The sequence below is a fragment of the Kogia breviceps genome, chromosome 18, assembly GCF_026419965.1.
Source record: "Kogia breviceps isolate mKogBre1 chromosome 18, mKogBre1 haplotype 1, whole genome shotgun sequence".
Lineage (NCBI taxonomy): Eukaryota > Metazoa > Chordata > Mammalia > Artiodactyla > Physeteridae > Kogia > Kogia breviceps.
The window spans coordinates 40,275,355-40,298,758 of record NC_081327.1 but is presented as its reverse complement, the minus strand read 5'-3'; the positions used below and the strand labels follow the sequence as shown (position 1 = coordinate 40,298,758).

The 23,404-nt window shown below is 52.0% G+C and overlaps 2 protein-coding genes and 1 non-coding gene across 4 annotated transcripts in view; all 3 read left to right on the top strand.

The window, feature by feature from the left end:
• Positions 1–609: 609 nt before the first annotated feature.
• DPEP3 (dipeptidase 3) lies at positions 610–3,959 on the top strand. The gene is given in 8 exon segments (XM_059043805.2): positions 610–917; positions 1,189–1,315; positions 1,792–1,921; positions 2,011–2,152; positions 2,399–2,465; positions 2,573–2,749; positions 3,262–3,346; positions 3,880–3,959. Coding segments are annotated over 8 exon segments (1,020 nt in total). The 5' UTR covers positions 610–705.
• Positions 3,960–9,950: 5,991 nt separating this feature from the next.
• Positions 9,951–23,404, top strand: part of SLC12A4 (solute carrier family 12 member 4) — a 23,492-nt gene continuing 10,038 nt past the window's right edge. The window contains exons 1-6 of one of the 2 annotated variants that reach the window (XM_059044809.2): positions 9,951–10,142; positions 15,820–15,914; positions 17,301–17,432; positions 21,059–21,205; positions 21,291–21,345; positions 23,001–23,131. In XM_059044809.2, coding sequence (XP_058900792.1) covers positions 10,028–10,142; positions 15,820–15,914; positions 17,301–17,432; positions 21,059–21,205; positions 21,291–21,345; positions 23,001–23,131 — 675 coding nt within the window. In that variant the 5' untranslated portion in view covers positions 9,951–10,027. The remainder of the gene's footprint in view (positions 10,143–15,819; positions 15,915–17,300; positions 17,433–21,058; positions 21,206–21,290; positions 21,346–23,000; positions 23,132–23,404) is intronic. The other variant, XM_067019442.1, reaches the window with a different exon arrangement.
• On the top strand, positions 19,611–19,683 carry TRNAG-CCC (transfer RNA glycine (anticodon CCC)). The gene has a single exon. It is a non-coding gene; the product is annotated as a tRNA-Gly (tRNA).

The window sequence follows — 23,404 nt, the reverse complement described above, 5'->3', positions numbered from 1 at the left end:
CTGCGCGTCTGGAGCCTGTGCTCCGCAATGGGAGAGGACACAGCAGTGAGAGGCCCGCATACCGCAAAAATAAATAAATAAATAAATAAATAAATAAATAAATAAATAAATAAATAAATAAATAAAATATATATATATATGGAATCACTTTTCTGTCAGTCAAAACATACAGATCTAATTCACTCTTCTGAATTCTAATTCTTCCTAGAATTTCATGGAATATTTAACCCGTTGGAGGGCGGGCATATCCCTGCAACTAAAACCCCACATGGACCTGCGACCTGCCTGGCTAGAGGTGAAATTAGGAAGATTCCTGGACCCCTCCCAGTTCCCCCACTGGCCTCCTCCCCGAGTCAGTAGGTACACACAGCTCGGGATTGGTGGCTGGAGGGCCGGGAGCAGGGGCGGAGGGAGCCTGCGATGCATCGCTAGCGGGCGCTCGCAACAGAAGCCAGCCTGGCCCACTAGGGCGCCATCTTAGTCGGGGCGGGAAGATCCTACCGCCCTCTGGCGGCCACGCTGTGAGGCGGCATTGTGGGTCCCCGCGCGTCTGTCGAGCGTCCTGACTCCAGCCACTTCAGACGAGGCCGCGCCGCTGGGTCACCTACATCGACGGTCGGGACCCCATCGTCGCCCTCTGACCCTCTCTCGCCCCTCTCAGGCTCTCGAGCCCCGCCTCTGCCCGCCTGCCCGGCCCTGTGAAGCATGCGGCCTGTAGGCCTCAAGGCTCCCCGCGCACTCACCCGGCGGCCTCTTCTGCGTCTGCTGCTCCTGCTGTGGCAGCTGCTGTGGCCGGTAACCCGCGCCCGGACCACGCAGGGAAGCTCCAGCGCCCCAACGGTGCCGGGCTCCCCGAGAGCCCCGAGTCTGCGTGAGTGTGCGCGGGCCCTGATGCGGGACTTCCGGCTCGTGGATGGGTGCGTCGGTGCGGCGTGCCGGCTGGTGGGGGCTGAACCCGCCCCTGGGCAGGATAGGAAGGGCTAGTAGGAGGCTCCCTCACACCACCCCTCTCTCCTCCATCACCCATGGCTCCGTCGTCCCCATTACCCCGTTGCCGATGGAACCCCCTACCTAAGAACTCCCCCTCAGGACTACCGTCTGTGTGAGGGGGGAGGTGGGCTGGGACAGAACAGGCCCATGACCTGGAGGCCACGCCCCCTACTCTTACTTTGTCTTGACCCCCGCCAGCCAGCACCACCTGCCCCTGCTCCTGAAACAGCACTTTCGGAACGAGCTACAGGAGGTCAACCTGCGCAATTTCAGTCTTGGCCAAACCAGCCTGGACAAGCTCAGGGATGGCCTCCTGGGTGTCCAGGTACCAGAGGGACACACTTAACGGCCGCTGGGGAATGTGGGGGCCACAGGAACCTGGGTAGACAGGCCTCTGACTATCAGAGGACACGCAGTCTGCCATCATGGGGCTGTTGGAGAGTGCAGAGGTGTTGGAGGTCAAAGCAGGCCAGCGGCATGGGTGCCCAGGTTCTGTGGAGACTCCAAGAAAGTGATCAGAAAATCCCTGTTGAGCGTGGTGGCTCTGAAACCACAAAGGATATGGTGGATTGCCTTTGGGGCATTCACATAGCACATGGGCAAACAGCAGGTGAGGACGGGTCCTGCCAGTTTGGCTGCTGGCAGCAAGCTGAATAGTCATCAAGGTACCACAGGGTCATGCAGTGCCGCACTCAGGGCCACTGACCCAGATGAGTACCTTGGGGGCTGAGGAGGAGTAGCAGGCCAAGGGCACTTGGAGACCACCCTGATCTCATTCTGGACCCCTGGGCCAACCCCCAGTTCTGGTCAGCCTACGCACCATACCACACCCAGGACCAGGATGCTGTGCGCCTCACGCTGGAGCAGATTGACCTCATTCGTCACATGTGTGCCTCCTACTCTGAACTGGAGCTTATGACCTCAGCCAGAGGTGGGCTGGGGAATGGGAGGATAGTCAGGGCCTCACTCTGGTGGTTCTGGCCCTGGTCTCTGACCACTTGATTCTCTGCCCTCTTCTAGGACTGAACAGCACTCAAAAGCTGGCTTGCCTTATTGGTGTGGAGGGTGGTCACTCACTAGACAGCAGCCTTTCTGTGCTGTGCAGTTTCTATCTTCTGGGAGTATGCTACCTGACACTCACCTTCACCTGCAACACGCCCTAGTGAGAAGTGCCTGGCCAGGGTGGAAGGGTAGACGCATGGTGGGGAAACTGTCAGAGAGGTGAGGACAGAGGGGTCCACAGAGGGAGGCTGTGGAGTCTCAGCAGGTCCCTCACACTCCCAGAAAGCAGCTGGTCCAGATCCTCACCCTGTTCTGAGATGGGATGGATGGACAAAGAGCCTGGAAGTCCAGGCTCTGTTGGCCAAGGTAGGGCCTGCTAGATTGCTTTCCTCCAGCTGTCCTTCAGGGCAGAGAGTTCCACCAAGTTTCAACACTTCTACACCGACATCAGTGGGATGACAAGCTTTGGTGATGTAAGGACTCCTTTTCCATATCCTACCCCGCACGTTCCCTACAGATATGTGCATACACGTGCGTCCCTCCTGACCCCCCCCCCCACAAACCCCACCTGTCCCTGCAGAAGGTGATAGGGGAAATGAACCGCCTGGGCATGATGGTGGACTTATCCTAGGGGTCGGACACCTTGGCACGACAAGCACTGAAGGTGTCAAGGGCCCCTGTGATCTTCTCCCACTCAGCTGCCAAGGCTGTGTGTGAAAATATGCTTAATGTTCCCAATGACATCCTGCAACTTCTGGTGAGCAGCCACCCCAGCCCTCAAACCTGGGACTAGGCATGCTTCATCCAAAGATCCTTTTTAAAAAAATATATTTATTTATTCATTTATTTGGTTGCTCTGGGTCTTTGTTGCGGCAGGTGGGCTCCTTAGTCACAGCATGAGAACTCTTAGTTGCGGCATGCCTGTGGGATCTAGTTCCCTGACCAGGGATCGAATCCGGGCCCCCTGCATTGGGAGTGGGGAATCTTAACCAGTGCACCACCAGGGAAGTCCTTATCCAGAGACCCTTGACCCTGAACAAAGCTACCAGCCCAGGCCTCACTCACCCTTGGACCCAAAGCTAGTTAACCCTCCCCCATCTCTGAAACTCAAGGCCAAATCTGTTCCACCCAGGGGCCAACAGAAGTGAAGCCTTACCCAACCCCTCAGGCGAGGAGTGATCACTAACCCTATCAGGGCCCCCAAGGCATAGGTGGCAGGTCATCAGGCCAGAAGTGCCAAGCTGAGTATCCATTTGTTTATCCATGTAGAAGAAAAATGGTGGCATTGTGATGGTGTTGCTGTCCACGGGGGTACTGCCATGTAACCTGTTTGCTAACATGTCCACCGTGGCAGGTGAGCCCCGCTTCGACTCCTTGTGCAGTTGTAGCTTGGCCTGTGGCCGCTAGGGCCCTCAGGACAGCTCTAGGCATCTGGCATACCTGCTGGGCCCTGGGCAGGCCTCCCAACAGCTCAGGGGAGCAGACACAGCTCTTCACTGCCCTGAACCCAGATCTAGGGCTACAACCAGTGCTGATGGATTTTGGGGAGGCAATTGCCTCTGCCTCTGAGTCTCATGTTTGCTCCCACATCTCTGGAAAGGACAGGTAGAGCCCCGCAACCAGGCTCTCAACGAACCTAGAGGCGTGGTGGCTCCTGGGCAGGAAAAGATCCAAAGGGGTTGGTGGCCCTGAGGTTTACTCTGGGTCCAGTGTCTAGCCTGTAGCCACTTCAGAACTCACAATGGGCTGGGAGCTCTGTGGAGTCAGCTGTTATGTCCTGGAGTGCTGTGGGCAGGGGAATTGGCCACGCTGAGTTCCCCCAGACCAGGGCTGGTCCCAGGATCTAACTCCAGCCTCGTGCTACCCACCACAACCCTCACCCTCTAGATCACTTTGACCACATCAGGGCCGTCACTGGATCTGAGTTCATTGGGATTAGCGGAAACTATGATGGATCTGGCTGGTGAGTGAGAAATGCAAATCAAAACTACAGTGAGGTATCACCTCGCACCAGTCAGAATGGGCATCATCAGAAAATCTACAAACAACAAATGCTGGAGAGGGTGTGGAGAAAAGGGAACCCTCTTGCACTGTTGGTGGGAATGTCAATTGATACAGCCCATATGGAGAACTGTATGGAGGTTCCTTAAAAAACTAAAAATAGAATTACCATATGACCCAGCAATCCCACTACTGGGCATATACCCAGAGAAAACCATAATTCAAAAAGACACATTCACCCCAGTGTTCATTGCAGCACTATTTACAGTAGCCAGGACATAGAAGCAACCTAAGTGTCCATCGACAGATGAATGGCTAAAGAAGATGTGGCGCATATATACAATGGAATATTACTCAGCCATAAAAATGAACGAAATTGAGTTATTTGTAATGAGGTGGATGGACCTAGAGTCTGTCATACAGAGTGAAGTAAGTCAGCAAGAGAAAAACAAATACCGTATGCTAACACATATATATGGAATCTAAAAAAAAGGTTCTGATGAACCTAGGGGCAGGACAGGAATAAAGATGCAGACATAGAGAATGGACTTGAGGACATGGGGAGGGGGAAGGGTAAGCTGGGACGAAGTAAGAGAGTAGTATTGACATATATACAATGCCAAATGTAAAATAGATAGCTAGTGGGAAGCAGTTGCATAACACAGGTATATTAGCTTGGTGTTTTGTGACCACCTAGAGGGGTGGGATAGGGAGGGTGGGAGGGAGGCACAAGAGGGAGGGGATATGGGGATATACGTATGCATATAGCTGATTCACTTTGTTATAGAGCAGAAACTAACACACCATTGTAAAGCAATTATACTCCAATAAAGATGTTAAAGGAAAAAAAAAAAAGACACATGCACCCCAATGTTCATTACAGCACTATTTACAATAGCCAGGTCATGGAAGCAACCTAACTGCCCATCGACAGATGAATGGATAAAGAAGGTTTGCTACATAGATACAATGGAATATTACTCAACCATAAAAAGGAACGAAATTGGGTCATTTGTAGAGACATGAATGGATCTAGAGACTGTCATACAGAGTGAAGTAAGTCAGAAAGAGAAAAAAACAAATATCACATATTAACGCATACATGTGGAACCTAGAAAAATGGTACAGATGAACCGGTCTGCAGGGCAGAAATAGAGACACAGATGTAGAGAACCAACGTATGGACACCAAGGGGGAAAGTGGCAGGGGGGATGGTGGTGGTGGGATGAATTGGGAGACTGGGATTGACATATATACACTAATATGTATAACATAGATAACAAATAAGAACCTACGTATAAAAAAATAAATAAAATTCAAAAATTCAAAAAAAGATGTTAAAAAAAGAAAAAAGAACCATCGTGGCCAAATAAATAAATAAATACTAAAAAAAGAAAATGAAAAGGTAGTCAACCTTACTAGTCACTAAGGACATGCAAAATAAAACTCACAAAAACGGATAACTAAAATTCAACAGATGAACAATACCAAGCGTTTGTAAGGGTGTGGGGCAGCAGGTATTCTCTCATACCCTGATGGTGGCAGTGTAAACTGATAAAAACTGCATTGAAAAAGAGTTTGACATTATTTACTAAAGTTAAAGACACATATACCCAAGGATTTAAATTTTTTTTTCCCTAAAGACCCAGCAGAGGGACTTCCCTGGTGTTCAGTGGGTAAGACTCTGCACTCCCAATGCAGGGGGCCCAGGTTCAATCCCTGGTTGGGGAACTAGATCCTACATGCATGCCACAACTAAGTTTGCGTGCCACAGCTAAGAGCCTGCATGCTGCAACGATAATCTGGCATAGCCTGCATAAATAAATAAGTTAATTAATTAATTAATTAAATTAAAAAATAAAGGCCTATCAGAAATGCCTGCACACATGTGCACTGAAAGACATGAACAAATATATTTAGAGAAGAGCTATTTTTAATAATTTCAAATTGAAAATAACCTAACAATAGAGAAATCAACGGTGCTATATTAACTCCATGGAAGAGTACACAGCAATGAAAAAGAACAAATTACAGTCACACACCACAACTTGCGAGAATCTTACAAAATAATCTTGAGTGAAAGAAGCAAGATATAAAATAATACCTATCATATTATTCCATTTCTATAAAGTACAAAAACAGGCAAAACTGATCTGATGTTAAAGTCTGTTTAAGGGTATCCTCGGGGGAGGTAATGACTGGAAGGGGGCATGAGGAGGGGCCTCAGGATTGTTGGTAAAGTGCTCTATCTTGATCTGGGTGCTGGTTACCTGGTGTGTTCATTTTGTGAACTATATACTGTATATAATTATGGTGTGTGAATATTTGGCCGCTGTTACACAATCGTCATTGGAAGCAGAAGTTCTGTTGAGGTATTCCTCACAACCAATAATCAATTTTTGTAAATGTTCCAAGTATACTTGACCAAAATAAGGAATTTTCCAATTGTTGTATGTAGAGCTATATACATGTCCATTAGGTCACCGTCATTAATTGTGTTATTAAAATATTTTATATCTTGCTGGGGTTTTTTTGTGTTTTTTTTTTTACCTATTTGTAAGCATGACAGTTGTGGTGAAATCTTCCACTGTGATGGTGTTTGTATCAGTTTCTCCCTATAGTTCTAGCAATTTATTTTTATTGAAGTGAAATTCACATACTATAAAATTAACCATTTTAAAGTGAATAATTCAGTGGCATTTAGTACATTCACAATGTTGAACAACCACCACTTCTATCTAGTTCCAAAATATTTCCAACCACCACTTCTATCTAGTTCCAAAATATTTCAATCACCCTAAAAGGAGACTGTCTACCCATTAAGCAGTTGCTCCCCATCCTTCTCTTTCCCCCTAACCACCAATCTGCTTTCTGTCTCTATGGATTTCCCTATCCTGGATGTTTCTTACAAATGGAATCATATAATAGGTGACCTTTGTATCTGGCTTCCTACAGTTAGCATAATGTTGTCAGGGTTCATTCATGTTGTACCTTTTCTCCATTTTAATTTAAACTCTTTTTCTGGAATTCCTATTGTGCAGATATTAGAACTTGTTTTTCTATCCTCCCATATCTCTTTTCTGTTTTCTCTTTCTTTGTTTTTTCTTTCTTCTTTTGGGAGAATTCCTTACCTTGGTCTTTCCAATTTATTGATTCATTCTCGATTATAACTTTATGCTATTAGATCACCTAGTGTGTTGTTTCAATTATTGTGGTAATTTTAATATATGGTCCCATGTGCTTCTCCCATCCAAAGATGGGTTCCATGTCTGCCCGCCCCTTGAATCTGGGCTTTGTAACTGTTTGACCAGTGAAATATGGCAAAAGTGATGCTGTGCCCATTTCCAGGCATAGGCCCAGAGAACTGTCCTGCTTCTTGGGATGCTTACTCATGTACTGTAGCCACTATACTATGAGGAAGCCAAGCAGCCCAGGGAGAGGTCCACATGCAGAGGACCCAGTGCTCTGGTCCACAGCCCCACTGAGCTCTTAGCCTACAGCCAATAACAATTTGCTGGTAATGTAAGTGAATCATCTTTTTTTTTTTTTTTTTTTGGTCATGCCCCACGTCTTGTGCGATCTTAGTTCCCGGACCAGGGACTGAACCCCGGGCCCCTGGCAGTGAAAGCAGGAGTCCTAACCACTGAACCACAAGGGAATTCCCATGAATCATCTTGAAAGTGAATCCTCCAGTCCTAACTGATGACATGTGGAATAGAGATGAGCTTACTCAGCTTACTGATTTGTGAGCAAATAAATATTTTTGTTGATTGTTGCTTTAAGCCACTGTTTTGGGGTCATTTGTTATGAAGCCATAGATCACTGGAATAATTATATTTTTCTCTACCTTATATTTCTGCTTGTTCTTTTTTATATTTTCATGTTTCATATTGCTAATAGTCTCCCTTATCTTTTGTGTTTATTAGGCTAATTTTGAATTTTTGATCCATGTATTCTAACCATTTTCCAGATAGATGTTTTCTTTTGAAATGTCTGTTCTTCTAAATGTCTGTTAGTTTTTGCCTGTTATTATTCCCCATGAGTACCCTGATGATGCAGGCTATTTGACCAGTCAATAATATGGGGGAAGTTGTATCCTAGCTACAGAGTCCCCCAGAGTCTAAGGTTTCAGTTGTGCTGTGGTGGCCTATATTCCACACAGCACCTGACCCCACCCCTTAGGAGAGAGGCCAGGAAGAACTATGGGGAACCTTTGCAGAGCATCAGGGAAGACCAGGGAGGGGGCACCTGTTCATTCTTTAGTCAAAAAATGTGTTGGGACCAGGACTGAAGACACCAAGGTAATGAGACCAAAATGGTCCTGCCAATGTGAAATCCACAGTCTAGTGGGCATGAAAAACATTAAAGATCTCCACCAACACGTTTCTCCCTACAGTGGGTCCTACGAAGGGAAAATGCCCCAGGGGAACACAATCCAGGGGAGGGTGAAGCGGGGTAGCGGGGAGGTGGGGTGTGTTTCAGAGAAGTCTTCTGGGGAAGAAGTAGTACTCCAAGCTGAAGCCTCCTCCATACAGAGGAGTTTGGTAAATGAGAGTGGGGGCAGAGGGTAGAAAGGCATTCTGCCAGGTGCAAGCGCTGCACAGAAACTCCTTGAGTTTGGGGAAGTGAAAGAAGCCAAAGCATCTGAGCATCTGGTCTTCCGTGATGCTCAGCCAGAAAGGCTGAGGCTGGGGAGGAGGATAGGAAGAGATGCAGCTGGAGAGGTTGGAGGGGCCAGAGGGAGCAGGGCCTCGTGGACCAAGAGAAGAGCTTGGGGTTTCTCTTCAGAAGACGTGGCTCTACCAGGAGCAGGGAGTCCGTTGGAAGGCTGCTACTGTGGGCAGGTGAAGGTGGCATGAAAGACAAGACAAAGCAACAGACCCTGGCCAGGATGACTGTGGGGTAGGGGCCAGAATAGGGGTCAGCTCCGAGGTCTTCCTGCAGGGCCCAGCGACTCTGATCCCTTATTCTGCCCCAGAGTTGGAGGTCAGAGGGCACAGACTCTGAGGTAGGTTGGAAAGATACCACTAATTCTGATATTCTAAAGCCCTATGAGTCATAAAGGGAGGGAAAAAAATGGAGACAGAGGTGTGAGGTGGCCTCTGGGTTTTTCTGATAGAGAAACAAATAGCTAAAAGAATGGCCTAGAAAGATAAAGATGTTAAAGTAAAGCCAACTGGATAAGTTATCTGAAGCAGTGGAGTAGAAAGTGAAAGAAAATTTAAGAGCAAAGAAGTGAATGGCTTGGGTAAAGGAATCCCTAAGAGGTGAGACAGTAAAAGATAAAACTGAGATGAAAGAACTTGGCTAAAGAATCCAGTGCGGCGTCCGAAGAGGCAAACGGGGCTGGGCGAGGGGAATGGGTGTCCTTCCTACCGAGGAGGAAGCGGCCTCTACTGAAGGGGCAGGAATCCCCAGCAGCCTCCAACAGGGAGATATGGAGGGTGGGGGAAGGGAGGGGACTTTCCTGGGTTTCCGTTTCCAAGGTTTCGGAGGAGAGAGGTGGAAGAGAGAGATGATGAAAATGGGGAGGGGGTACTCAGGAATGGTGGGAGGCCCTGGGCAGGACTGGAGTGACCTTTGCGCTCCTCCCTATCCTTCCCCGTCCCTGAATCACAGAAATGTCACTGAGCGCTCACTAGGCACAAAGCGCAGGGCCAACGCACCCCGTACCCCGTCTCACGGCCCTCAAGCAGCCCCAAGAGGTGGAAGCGCATTTCCCCATTTTACAAGTACCTCAACTAAGGCTCAGAGAGGGCGGCTCACCACCAGAGGTCACACAGGAATCGGGCCTACCCAGCGCGTGGAGTACTACTCCCGCCCCGGGGGCTTCACTCCGCCTGCCCCCCCCCTCAGGGAGGAGCCGGCCCGAGCCCCTCCTGCTCCCCGCCCCCGAGGGGCGGCCCGGGGGGCGGGCGGAGGAAGTGAGCGCAGCGGGGAGGAATGTGAGCGGGCGGGGCGCGCCGGCCCGGGGCAGCGGGGACAGTCAGGCGGGCGGCAGGGGCTGCGGGCGCGGCGGGGCCGAGCGCGCAGGATGCCTCACTTCACCGTGGTGCCGGTGGACGGGCCGCGGCGCGGCGACTATGACAACCTCGAGGGTCTCAGTTGGGTGGACTACGGGGAGCGCGCCGATCGGGAGGACTCGGAGGGTGAGGACGCGCCAGGAGGGGTCCTTGGCGGGGGCGGGGGCAGGGAAGCGGGCCACGAGGGGCCCGCTCTCACACCGACGCCGGCCGGTGCGCGCACACGTCGATGCGGGCCCAACTTTTCTTAGACTGAGTCGCCGCCAGCAATCCCTTACTCCACGCGCGCAGACACAATTTTCCTGGGCCCCCGGCGCCCGCGGTTGCGGTCGGGCCTCCCTCCCCGCTCCAGCTCCTCCCTTGCGGGCCGCGGGCGGGGGCTGCAGACGTGGCCAGGCCTGCCGGGCCAGCCGGACCGCCCGGGGTGCTGAGAGCGCTGAGCCTCCATCTCTGGCCCTTCCCGGATGGGAGCAACGACCGCAGCCCGGACCCTAGACCCTTCACCTCCTACCTCCTGTGAACCACCCCTAAGCTCTTCCCGTCTTGCCTACACTTTTGTGCGGCAACATCTGTTTCCCTAAGACTACCCTCTCTCTCTTCCACTCCCCTCCCCTACCCCCTTCCCTCCCAGCACTCCCGGGCCCTGGAAAGAAGGCTGTGCCTGCCTGAGGGGGTCTGTGGGTAACTGCCTCTGAGTGCACTTGCGTGGATCCCAGCTTACATCTGTAGGTACAGTGGGCATCTGTGGAGCACTCACACGGGACCAGGCTTGTCTAGGCACCTGAAGTGAATTAACTCGTTTAATCCTCCTAATTTCCCCCATGGGATAGGTCATGTTACTCATGCTTAGGAAGGAGTGAATTGAGGCATGGAGCCTTTATGTAACTTGCTCTAGGGGATTCAGATCGAGGGTTGGGGACTCCAGAGCCCTAACTCTTAACCTAGATGTTAAACTGGGCCTGAAGGTAAACCCCTCCTCCCCTCCTAGGTGCCTGCCCTTGACCCTTTCACCATCTCCTCCCCCAGGAGTCCCCCAGGGGGCTGTCCTTGCAGGGCCCACTCTTGGAGTGGAACACTGCTGAGAACATGTGTCTGTATGTGTAGCAGCATATGCATGTGTAATTGTGCTTGTGCAAGTGTATAGCTGTGGGGTACTGCAGAGTGAAGGTGGGGTCAGGATAGCACTTCTTGTGGGCCATTTCCTGCCGGGTTATCGATGATGAGGATGGTGATGTGACTGATGACAAATGCTTAGTCTGTGACTGACCATGATGGAGATATGCAGGGAACATGTGTGTTGGCATGTATCAGGTGATGTGATCTTGATCTGACTCTGATCTGTCTGTGATGGTGACATGACTGAGGTGATCCGTGCCTGATGTGGGTGATGGCTATATGTGTGTCACCCGACTGCTGTGTGAGGAGATGGCACAGGACAGTGGCATAGGCTGCTGGACGTCGTGGTCATTTAACAGGCTTGACAGCTGTGTGGGTGCACACACCTCAACCCCTGCCCCATGCCGGCACCTGCCCCTAGCCTTGTTCCAGTGGCCAGAGCAGGAGCCAGCATCCACCCCTGCTCCTCTGTTAGCCCTTGGAGGCTTGCTCTCCCCAGAGGCTGGGCTGGGCTGGGCTGCATCCCTAAGATCAGCCTGGACCAGTAGGTGGGCAGAGCGGAGCCCTGCCTCTGGCCCCGCCTTGGCCTCTCGCAGGGTGACTATAGGGAGCTGGAGCCACATTGGCTGAGTCCTTCCAGGTCCCTCCAGGCTGGGCCAGCTCCTCCCACTGTCCCCCTTCTTCCTTCTCTTCCTCCCTTTCAGCCACATCTTGACTGCGTCTGCGGTATGGGGGACACTGTGCACCCTGGTGAGTGGTTATGATCCTACTTGGTGGGGGCTGCAAAGGGTCAGGGGCACAAAATTAGTGACCCTCAGGTCCATCTTATGGGGACCTCCCCCCAGCTTGGTGTCTGAATCTCTCAAGGCCCATACCTCTGCTCCAAAGGCCTAGATGGGCCTGTTCATCCAGCTCACTGTGGCCTGTGGGCAGGGCGTGAAGAGGCTCTAGAGGGGTACCCCTGGCAGATACCTGTGAGCAGAGGGATCAGGAGTGCCACCTGGTTCCCTGCTTACAGCTGGTACAGTCACAGCTGCTGGCAGGAACACACGTACATGTGTGCCTCACAGGCAGCGCCCAGGCCCAGCCTTCATGCTGTGGTTCGCCAGGGGTCTCAGGTGGTATCTGAGCAGCTTTGGCCTGGCAGGCATGCCCAGACCTGCCCTGGAATTTTTGGAATAGCTGAGGGCAGTACAGATATCCAGGCACTGCTTAGACACCAACCCCCCTACCCATCCAGTTCCCACAATCCCATGGGAGCTATCTTTAAATGAGGTTTGGGGGAACTCCATGGAATCCCTGCTGGGTGTCTGGCACCAGATTGTCCCTTTTCTGATGCATCTGGGCAGTTGGAAGAGTAGGTGTTACTAGCTCTACTTCATAGAAAAGGAAACCAAGGCAACACAGAGAGGGTAGGCAGGTTGCCCTGGGTCGCACAGTGGGAGGTTCAAGAATCCAAGCTCATCTGCTGGCCACTGAGCACCAAGAGCCTTGGGTATGCACACTCTGGCCAAATTGCAACCCCCAGACACTCTTCTCTAGTTAAAGGCTTGTACTGTACCCTGGGGTGCCTCCTGGGATGGGTGGGGTTCCAAAATAGGAGTAGAACCTACAACTCAGCTCCCACCTGGCTCTGGTGGATCCTGGGACCCGAGTTTGGCCCTCTCACTGAGTGACCTTGCCTCTGAATCTCTCTGAGCTTTACGTTCCTTGTTACTAAAAGGGGATAAATGATATCTACTGGAGTGTTGCTGTGAGGACTAGAGGTAACCTTTTAAGGGCTCTGAGCTGCCCTGGACTCATGGCTGAGGGACAAGGATCAGCTGGGTCTTAGAGGACCATCCATAGGCATTTTGGGGGAACTGCTGTGTGCTCGGCTCTGTGTTTTCTGGATACTAGTGCAGTCCTCAGAGAGAGGAGGTAACAATGGTGGGGCAGGCTGCAGTGCAGGAGTTTAGAATAATTTATACTTTACTTTCAACCTACTTCCACAAAAGGATCAGAAGAGATATGCAACAGAAATGCCTCCCCAAGGGACTGTTACTGTGAGGTCAAAACCATGCAGAGGAAAGAGGCAAGGACTCTGAGACGATGTAGATGGTGACTGCATCTAAAAAATAAATTTAGCTTAGAGGTTCCTGGCAGCCAAGGTAGAAAGGGAAATAAGATGAGCTCTTATAGTTGCCTTTTTTTTTAACAAAATGAAGCCTCTGACTTATTCAGGGGAGATATTTTTTTGTCACAAAAATCCAAGAGTACTTTTCAGAGGCCTCTCACTGAAGGGCTGTCAGTGTAATGGGCATTGTTACTGAGTTTTCAGATTTTTGTTGTGGCTCCTTATCCTGATCCTGAACAAGCATCAAGGGCACAGCAAATGTCACAGGGTGTCTGAGAAGCTACGTGACCCCACGAGGCTTTTTTTAAAAAAATTATTTATTTATTTATTTTTGGGTGCGTTGGGTCTTCGCTGCTGCGCGTGGGCTTTCTCTAGTTGTGGTGAACGGAGGCTACTCTTTGTTGCAGTGCACGGGCTTCTCATTGCGGTGGCTTCTCGTTGCGGAGCGTGGGCTCTAGGCACGTGGGTTTAAGTAGTTGTGGCACGCAGGCTCAGTAGTTGTGGTGCACTGGCTTAGTTGCTCCATGGCATGTGCGATCTTCCTGGACCAGGGCTCTAACCCGTGTCCCCTGCATTGACAGGCAGATTCTTAATCACTGCGCCACCAGGGAAGTCCCCCCACGAGGCTTTAGCATGGTTCTGTAGGTTGGCCTGAACTCCCACTACCTTTGTCCACTGTGCCGTTGGCATTGGCCTTCATACAGCCATGTAGCTTCTGGGACTGAGCTGCATGGCTTACTTAGCTAGTCCAGGTTCCTAGATGAGGCGAGGTACCACTTCTACATACTGTGGGAAGGAACAGCTGATTTTGCCCCAGAAATTGTCATCAGCATGCTTTCCCTGTCAGTCTCTTTGGACAGTAAAGAATCCACAGTGCAGCACCTGCTGAGTGATTGTTGGCTCAGAGAAGGCAAGTTAAGTCTCATACTGATGGCAAGAGGATGTATCAGATGGAGGAGGATGTATCATCGTTCAGTATTCTTAGCTGCAAACAAGAGAAATGGATTGTGGGCTATTTAACCAGAAAAGGTTGGCAGGTAGCTCTCACAAAACCAGGCATGGCTGGAATACCCCACTAGGCTGGATCAGTGAAGGCACTTCTGTTGCCACCTCCATCACTGGACACCAGGCCAACACTGCTGCCACAGTCATTGCCATACAACACCACCGTGGCTTCTTTGAACCAAGATGTCATCTTTCCATTTGCTGTGAAGCCTCCAGCCGCTGCCACTGCAGCTGTCAGACTGTCTGAAGGGGGTTTTACTGTTAGCAACTAGAAAAGGAGTACTTGGTGTCTTCTGCCTGCTTGATGAAAAGCTGGGAACGTCACCCACTGAGACTCACAGTGGACACAGTTTGGAAAACAGGGAAGGGTGTGAATGCCGGTGGCCAGAAAATGCAGCCAAGCTTTGAGAGTTGAGGCAGGCGTATAAAAAAAAAGGTGAATCTGGCTCCTTTCTGTGAGGTTTTCTTGGTGCTGAGGCACTGCCTCACCAGCCTGGGGGGTAGGTGGATGCTGGGATTGGCCACAAGCCTAGTCTGGAGCAAGCAGCCGCCATCTGGGGACAGGGAGGTAGGTCAACAAGAGGGTCCTGCCAACAGTCCTGCTTAGTCCCCACACCCACCTGGTCAGGCTTCTGTAGGGCTTTCCCAGATGACCCTAGACAGCTTCAGGCACCCACTTCCGCTCTCAGGCCAGTCTCCTGCTTGCCCCTCCTCCTGGCATGCTTCGGGTGGCCCTCAAGGACGCCCCTGTGCAGTGCATGGTGGGGTGGCTAGTAGGTGGCTGGCTGGCCATGGCGGCAGAAAGAGCCCTGCGTGGCTTCATCTGTCTGGAGGGCAGCACCTGGGGGGAGCCCTGAAGACACTGAGCCCTGGGCACCCGGCACACTGGATATTCCCGAAGGGCTGGAAAATGGGAATGTGTGTCTCAGGGGTGGTCTGAAGGTGGGCCATGACTGGGCCAGGCCCTCCTGCAGTTGACTCTGCCCCTTGGTGTTAAAACGTGCTGTCTGGGCCCTTCACACACCTGTGCCCTCTGCTAGATGAGTGTACACGCTGTTTGTTTTTTTTTCTTTTTTTAATTTATTTTATTTTTGGCTGAGTTGGGTCTTCATTGCCGTGCGTGGGTTTTTCTCTAGTTGAGGCGGGCAGGGGCTACTCTTTGCTGCGGTGCGCGGGCTTCTCAATGCAGTGGCTTCTCTTGTTGCAAAGCACGGGCTCTAGGCACACGGGCTTCAGTAGTTGTGGCACGCAGGCTCAGTAGTTGTGGCGCACGGGCTTAGTTGCTCCGCAGCATGTGGGATCTTCCCGGACCAGGGCTTGAACCCGTGTCCCCTGCGTTGGCAGGCGGATTCTTAACCACTGCGCCACCAGGAAAGCCCTACGTGCTAGGTTTTGATCATTGGCCACTGCCAATTCTGGCCCTTTCAAGGAGGCTGGCAGGGTATGATGGGGAAACAGGCCCACAGAGTGCTCCACAGAAATGATGGCACGCCTGCTGGGGAGGAGTGCATGCTGGGGGTTTAGTAGGCAGCCCCTGACTGGGATTCCGTTCCTCTCTCTCCACAGGACATGGCAACCACAAAGAGAGCAGCCCTTTTCTTTGTCCCATGGAAGCTTCCAGAGGAAGTGACTACCATGACAGGAACCTGGCACTGTTTGAGGTAACTGAGGAGCCACTCTGGGCCACAGGTGTAGCAGGGAGGTGGGTGGGCAGGGACCTGTCAGCACCCAGGCTTTAGCTAAGCAGACAGGCTGGATGACAACATCCAGCCTCCTTATGTCTCGGCTTCTCCTCCAGTCTCCCCTTGTCTGTCTCGCTCCCTTGGCAGCCAGCTCGTGGTTCCCTTGGCCCTTTGAACTGAAACTGCTTTCCCAGGGGCCACTGTACCCCATTACCACCTCCAGGGGTGTTCACCTTTGACTTCCATGCAGCCCTTCAGCGAGGTCACCACCTCTCAGTATTTCTTACCTCAGGATTTCCTTTGCCCCCTTCACTTCTAGGACTTCTCATAGTCCATGATTCTTCCCTCTCCTGTGAACTCTTTCCGGGCCTTCCTGGTTGACTCCTCCCTGTCCCCATCAAGTTTACTGAGCCCTGGTCCTTCTCACTGGATCTGCCCCCTCTAGCCATATCTGCAACCTCAGTGGATGTCTCTTTGGAAACATTCCCAATTTTGTGCCTTTGAACTTGAATTTTATCATTTTCAGACTCAAGCTCAGAAGTTGTATCTGGATTGAAGTCATGGTTTAGGCCCCTGAATTCTGACCCACACATTCATCTGCCCCATGGAAGTCTTATAGGCTCTTCAATCTCCATATACCTGCAAAGACCTGCATCTTCACTTCTTACTCCAGACCAATTTCTCCTTGTGTGTAGCGTCAGAAGGGAGCTGATAGACAGGGAAAGACTAAATGTGGGCCAGAGGCAGGCGGAGGCACAGTGCTGGGGAAGCTGTGCTAGATTCTGCATGGGAGCTGGAGCCCTGGGAGGCCTCTTGACTTGGCCCCACCTGCAGATGGGCTAGGGGTCCAGGATCCCACCTTGGGGGTTGAGGTGGGTTACTCACGGGGTGTGAGGCCTGGTGGAGAAGACCATCCAGGACAATCAGGGTTTGAGCAGATAAGAGAGACTTCACTTGTCCCACACCTCTTTTGACTTCCTTGGTTCCCTGGGGTGACTAGGGTGGCTTTTTTGTTGAGGGCAGATATGAGTCCCAGAGGCCTACTCACAGCTGGGAGGTGGCCAGGCCGAACAGGCAGACTGAAGCGTGCCATTCGCCTGTCTGCCAGCTGTGCCCTGTCCTGCCCTTTCCCCCCAAGGCAGGTAGTTTTGCAAATGGGCTGGTGGTGATTGTAGCCAAGGTGGGGCAGAGAGAAGTGAGTGCTGGGGTGTGGCACCCACACCTGCCCCGTGGGCTGGCTTGGGCTTCCCCAGGCAAGAGCCCAGGCCTGCCTCAGGGCTTGGCAAGGGGCCAGAGGCCAGGCTGCTGGCTACATACAAGTAGCCTGGTGCCAGTTGCCAGACTGCCCTGTGGCTCTGTTTACAGGAAGAGCTGGACATCCGCCCAAAGGTATCATCTCTTCTGGGCAAGCTCGTCAGCTACACCAACCTCACACAGGGCGCCAAGGAGCATGAGGAGGCTGAGAGTGGAGAGGGCACCCGCCGGAGAGCAGCCAAGGTGAGCTGGTCAGGGGCAGCAGAGAGGCCACTCCTAGGAAGACAGATTCAACACCATGGAGTTGGCACTTTCCCCACCGAGTTAGGAGCATCCTGGGGGAAGCAGCTGCCAGGTTTGGTGAGCATGGAGGATGGGCACTGAGTGCTTTGGGCTCAAGGAGGCTTCAAGAGGTGGGCCAAGGAGGTGGCCCTCAGGGCATAGGACCGGGGGGGCCCTCAAAAATAACAGTGGAACGTGACGTTACGTAGGCCTCTCTGTGTGTGAGGCATCATGCTCAGCAGTGGGCTTGGTTTCTTGTATGTCACCTTCACAACAAAGCTGTGAGGCAGGTGCTATTGTCATCCCCATTTTACAGATGAGGAAGCTTGAGTGTTGGGGTATTAAGTTACTTGCCTAAGGTGACTAAGCTAAACAAGATCAGTGCATAACGCTGGGATACTTGTGGGCTTACTGTGAGCTATGTGACTATGTAGAATGCCAGATCACTGGCACCCCATCAGGATGGATAAGGATATTACCTTTGGATCCAGGAACCTGGTTGTCCCTCGGGGCTATGTGACCTAGAGCAGTTGACTAAACCCTTCTGCCTCTCACTGTGTTGGCTCCACTGGCAGAGCCCTCCGACAGCCCCTGGGTTCCTTGAGCACCAGGGTTGGGGGTGATAGGAGCATGCCTCTTGGGGCTTCCCTATGCTCTGCTGGTCCCATCCCTAGTCGCTATCCAGGCCTCTGGCCCTCCAGCCGTCCTCTCTTCGGGATGACTTTGCACATCTTTGCTCAGCTCCGCTGTGTGACGGGGCTCAGTTTAACTGAATGCTGGGGTTTCCCCCCCCCCTACGTTTTCAGTTTGGAGGCAAAGAATGTTCCCTCCATGTCTACTGACTCCCTGAGGTTTGGGAAGAAGCTGTGATTTGGAAGGAGCTTGAGTCTGGCATTAGCTGTAGTATTCTTGCTGGAGGTCAGCACAGGCAGGAGGAGCTCTTGGTTGGAATAAGCCAAATCCCCAACCTCAGACCTGCTCATGAGATTTGGACCTTACTGAGGTGGGCCAAGACGAGAGGCTGATGTGCACCCCTCACTTCTGGGAGGCAGACTAGCCCACGCTTGAGAGAGGGCAGCTGAGATCTTGAGGTCACACAGACGTGACCCCCACCCTATCCTGCTGGTTGTGATTTTGCTGATATTTTCTGAACTGCAGATAGCAGAGAACCCTGACTACCTGTGGCTGTCTGTGTTTAGCCCTGCAGTGGGTGGTGGGATCCTTGGGTAAGAGCCTCCTCCCTGTCCCTTCAGACCAAGCCCAGGAAGCTGGGGCTGGGAGTAAAAAGGTCCCTGAGAAAGGCTAGTGTACATCTCCACAAGGTGTCAGAGGAAATTCTGAGTTGCTGAAGGCCCATGGTCCCTTGGCCTTAAGAGGAGCCTGTGAGGATGCTGGGGTCCAGCCTCAGCTTACCTGCCAGCCCACCTGGCCCTAGGTTAAAGATGTGAGAGGATGGCTGAGTGTCCCAGCGCCAGTGGCGTTTTCATGGAGAAAGCAGGAGCCTGGTCAAGTCCACAGAGAGTCAGTAGGAAGCTAGGGAGCTGGGGCCGCTGAGCTGTGGCCCTCACCCAGGCAGGTCTGAGCAGGGGCCTCAGAAAAGGAAAGCTTAAAGCCGGAAGGGCGGTCCTCCAACCAGACCACACCAAGACCCAAGGCAGCCTCTCCATGGCAGCCTCCGCCTGTGGCCTGGTGACCTTCTGAGGCTGCCAGAGGTTATTTGGAGATGCAGAAAGCATTTCCGGCCCTGCCCTTTCCCACACTGCCCTTTTCCCAGAGTGACTCAGCCTCAAATGGGGGGCTGGGAGCTGCTACTATCCAGCGGGTGGTCCAGGGCCTCTGAGAAGGGCTCAGACAGAGTCCAGATGAGGTGTATCCTTCACCTACACTGTGCAGGACAGTTTGAGGGACCATTTGTTTTTACTCAGGCCCTTCTAGGCCCTTCTGTGGTCCTTAGGGCTGCACACAGATCCTGCCCCAGGCCTGGACCCTTGAGTTCCTGTGGCCAGAGTTCTTTCTCCCACCCCAGCTCCAGGGCAGGAGGCTTTGTTGGGGCTCTGGTGGAAGCTCTCAGGGCCCCACTACTCTGGGCTGCTCTCATGTGAGGCTCAGTTCTTCAAGAAGGCACCAGCCCATGGGACTCCCCTGGTGGTCTAGTGGTTAAGACTCTGCACTCCCAATGCAGGGGGCCTGGGTTCGATCCCTGGTCAGGGGACTAGATCCTGCATCCCACAACTAAGAGCCCACGTGCCGCAACTAAGACCCAGCACAGCCAAATAAATAAATATTTTTTCTTAAAAAAGAAGAAGAAGGCAGCACCAGCCCTAATTCTGTGCTTCAGCGTCTGCCCTGGCCTCCTGTTTGGCCCCTACTCTACCCTTAGGTAGCTGAGAAATCCTGCCTGGATATGTCCATTAGACCTTCCCTACCTGCCCTCCAGCCTGAGTCTCTACTCTCTATGCAGGATTTTCCCAACAGGTTGTCCCAGAGGCCTTCTAAGGCATTGCTCACGGGCTAGGAGCACCTTTTGACTACCAGCAGGGCCTGCTGATGATAGAACAGTGAACAAGCCCAGTCTACCCAGTATGGTCATTCGAGTGAACAGTTACCCTGACCACTATGATGGAAGGGTATATCAGATGCTGAGGGGATGCAAGAGGAAGTACCAACTCCAGCTAAGGCAACCTGGGGGAACTTCCTGGAAGAGGAAACAGTTAAGTCTCCTGAAGGTTTAACTGAAGAGGAATTTGCCAGGCAGTGAGGCAGGGGTAACCCTCCCAGGTAGAGCCCAGCACACGCCCTGGTTCAGAGGCTCTGAGGGACTGATGTTGTCAGGAGCTGAGGCTGACAAAGGTGATGGGGCAGGCCTGGTGGCCCAAGCCAAGGAGCTTGGCCCACACTATGCATTACAGTATAGACAATGCAGAGGGGTTTTAGTAGGGATGATGATATTGGACTTGGTTTTCAGAGACCTACTCTGGCAGCAGAGCGGGCTGGAGTGTGGAGAGGTCGACAGGCACAAGAAGGCACCCTCCAGGTGCCCCAGATGTAGTGCCCCAGGTTCAAGGGACTAAGGCTGAGGCAAGGAAGGCTGATCTCAGGGCAGCTTAAGAGGCAGACTGGGCAGGACTCGGTGTCCACTGGACTGAACTGGGGGGTTGGAGAGAGGGAGGGTCAGGAACAACTTCTTAGACTCTGGCTTGGGTGACATGGGGCATGCTGGGTGGGAAGGTGGAGATCTGACACAGACTTCACTTTCCAGAAGTACAAAAGAAGAGAGGAAGGGAAGGGGGGGCAGTACCATGAGGAGGAGGTGAGGCTCAAAAGCTCACACGTGGGGTTTTGAAAAGAATCAGGTTTTATACCTTCTCAGTCCCAAACTGTTTCTTCATGTATGAAAGTCAACACAGACATCCTCTCACCTTACCCCCTGCACTCCCTAGGACTCCGCTTGGAATATCCCTCTCCAACCTGTTCTCTGGTAGAACACCCTGGGAGCAGGGGACTGTCAAGTGACTAGGGGCTGGCCTTCCATGGAGCATCTGGGCCCCTCTGATGCTCTGTCCCCCCTTTCCCCTCCTGCTCCATAGGCACCCAGCATGGGCACCCTCATGGGGGTGTACCTGCCCTGCTTGCAGAATATCTTCGGGGTTATCCTCTTCCTGCGGCTGACCTGGATGGTGGGCACGGCCGGTGTGCTGCAGGCCCTCCTCATTGTGCTCATTTGCTGCTGCTGTGTGAGTATCCCAGCTGGGGCAGGGCCACGGCCGCCCCCCAGAGCCCCCCCAGCTGAGCTGCTCACCTAGGCCCTCCTTTCCACAGACCTTGCTGACGGCCATCTCCATGAGCGCCATTGCCACCAACGGCGTGGTTCCAGGTGGGTGAGCGCCACTCAGGCCTGCGGAGGGGATGGGCCCAGAATCCACCTTCACATGCCTAGGAACGCTCATTGCCCCCCCCGGGCAGTTTTCTGCTGGGATCCTAGTCCTTGACTCCATGACAGTGCTATCACTTCAGAGCATCCTTGCTTGGCAGAGTTTTATGTTGTTTTGTGTTTTGTTTGTTTGGGCTTTTTTTTTTTTTTTTTTTTGGATAAAAGTAATTTTTTAAAAAGCAGGGGCTGGGGCTGATAAAGAAGGTGATGGGGCATACCTGGTGGCCCAAGCCAAGGACTCTGGGCCACGCTGGATTACAGGATAGACAATGCAGAGGGTTTTCAGCCGGGATGATGAGATTGGCCTTGGTTTTCAGAGACTCCGTGTATGTACTTACTCAACCATGTATTTATATCACTGTGAACTCCTGGATATTTATTTTATTCTTTGGCTCATAATCTTAGTACCATTATTATTTATTGTTTTGCTTGAACACTTTGGCTATTTGGGTTGGCTTCTGTGTTTGAATCCTTTTCTATTTTTTTCAAATAACAGCTTTATTAGCATTAGTATGAAAGTAATAGGGGGAAAAAGGCAATATATGTTTACCATAGAGGGTTTGAAAGTGCAAAAAATGTAGAAAAGAAAATGAAAAGTACCCGTAATCCCACCATCCTAAGGTCATAACTGTTAGCCTTTTCATACATGGTCTTAGGGTCTTGTAAAGTATTGAGATGTATTGTTTTCCCCAAACTGTGTGTGTGTGTCTGTGTCTGTGTGTGTGTGTCTGTGTGTTTCTCAAGTGCTGGAAACAGTTCATTTGTTTTTTTTAAAACAGGATTGACATTACCTAATTTATGTTATTGTTCTCCTACTCTTGGGTTCTACTTTTTCACTACTGTAAACATGATTGTCATAAACAGCGTTGCACACTGATCTTTGTTCATGCCCCTGGCAGTTTCCTTAGGAGAGGGTCCTAGAGGTGGGATTACAGCATGAAAGGGATTAGACTTTTTAAAGCTTCTTGATCCCTGTTCCCAGATTTTTCACCAGAGAAGTTTCATCAGGAGCAGATTCAACCAGCAGCATGGGATTGTTCTTGTCCCCTGCACCCTCACTGGCCCTGGGGTCCAGTGTTGGCTCAGTCTTGCCAGGGGTTTTAGACTCTGATGGAAGCACAGATTCAGGGCAGGAGGGTCAGCCATGGACACTCACCCAGTGGCCAGCCCTAGGGGCAAAAAGCTAGCCGGTCCCTGCCCTGGTCTGGAGGGTCAGACTAACAGACATAGCCCTTGGGAGGGGTGAGGCATGCTGAGATAGGACACACCCAACCAGGGGAGGCTGCGGGGAGTGACCTAACTGCAGGGAGTTGGGGGACAGTAGGCCACTTAGGCTCTGCTGCGGACCTAGAGCTGCCCCAGCACAGTATTCATGTCACTGGCCCGTGCTGGGTGTTGGAGTCAAATGGAAATCAGGTCCAACCTCAGCCTGGCCCCTTATTAACCATGCCGCCTTGGGCAAGTCTTCTAACCCTTCTGCTCGTTTATAAATGGGAAAAGCAGTCCCTGTCCCTCTGGATGGTTGTGAAGGGTTGTCATGGGAGAGGCCCCCCTGAAGAAGAACCAGCCTTGACCTATGAATGCTTTTTCTGTTGTAGCTGGGGGCTCCTATTTCATGATCTCCCGCTCGCTGGGACCAGAATTTGGAGGGGCTGTTGGCCTGTGCTTCTACCTGGGAACAACATTTGCAGCGGCTATGTACATCCTGGGGGCCATTGAGATCCTGCTGGTGAGTCAGGCTAAGCCCTGGCCAACTCTGGTCTTGTCCAAACAGTCCATTTCCCATAGGCCCAGGCGGCTCCAGCTCCCTTCACCTCTGGTCCGGGTTTAGGGCTTATAATGAGGGAGGCCTCTTCGAGGGAGAAAGATCTTTGTTCAAGCCAGTCTCCCCTTCAGCCCTTTCCCAGTTTGGGCCAGGCAAGGAAGGGGCCTGGCTGTCTTCACCTTGACCCTGGATGTTCCATCCACTCGGGCAACATTTCAACCATGGCAGGTGGTCTGT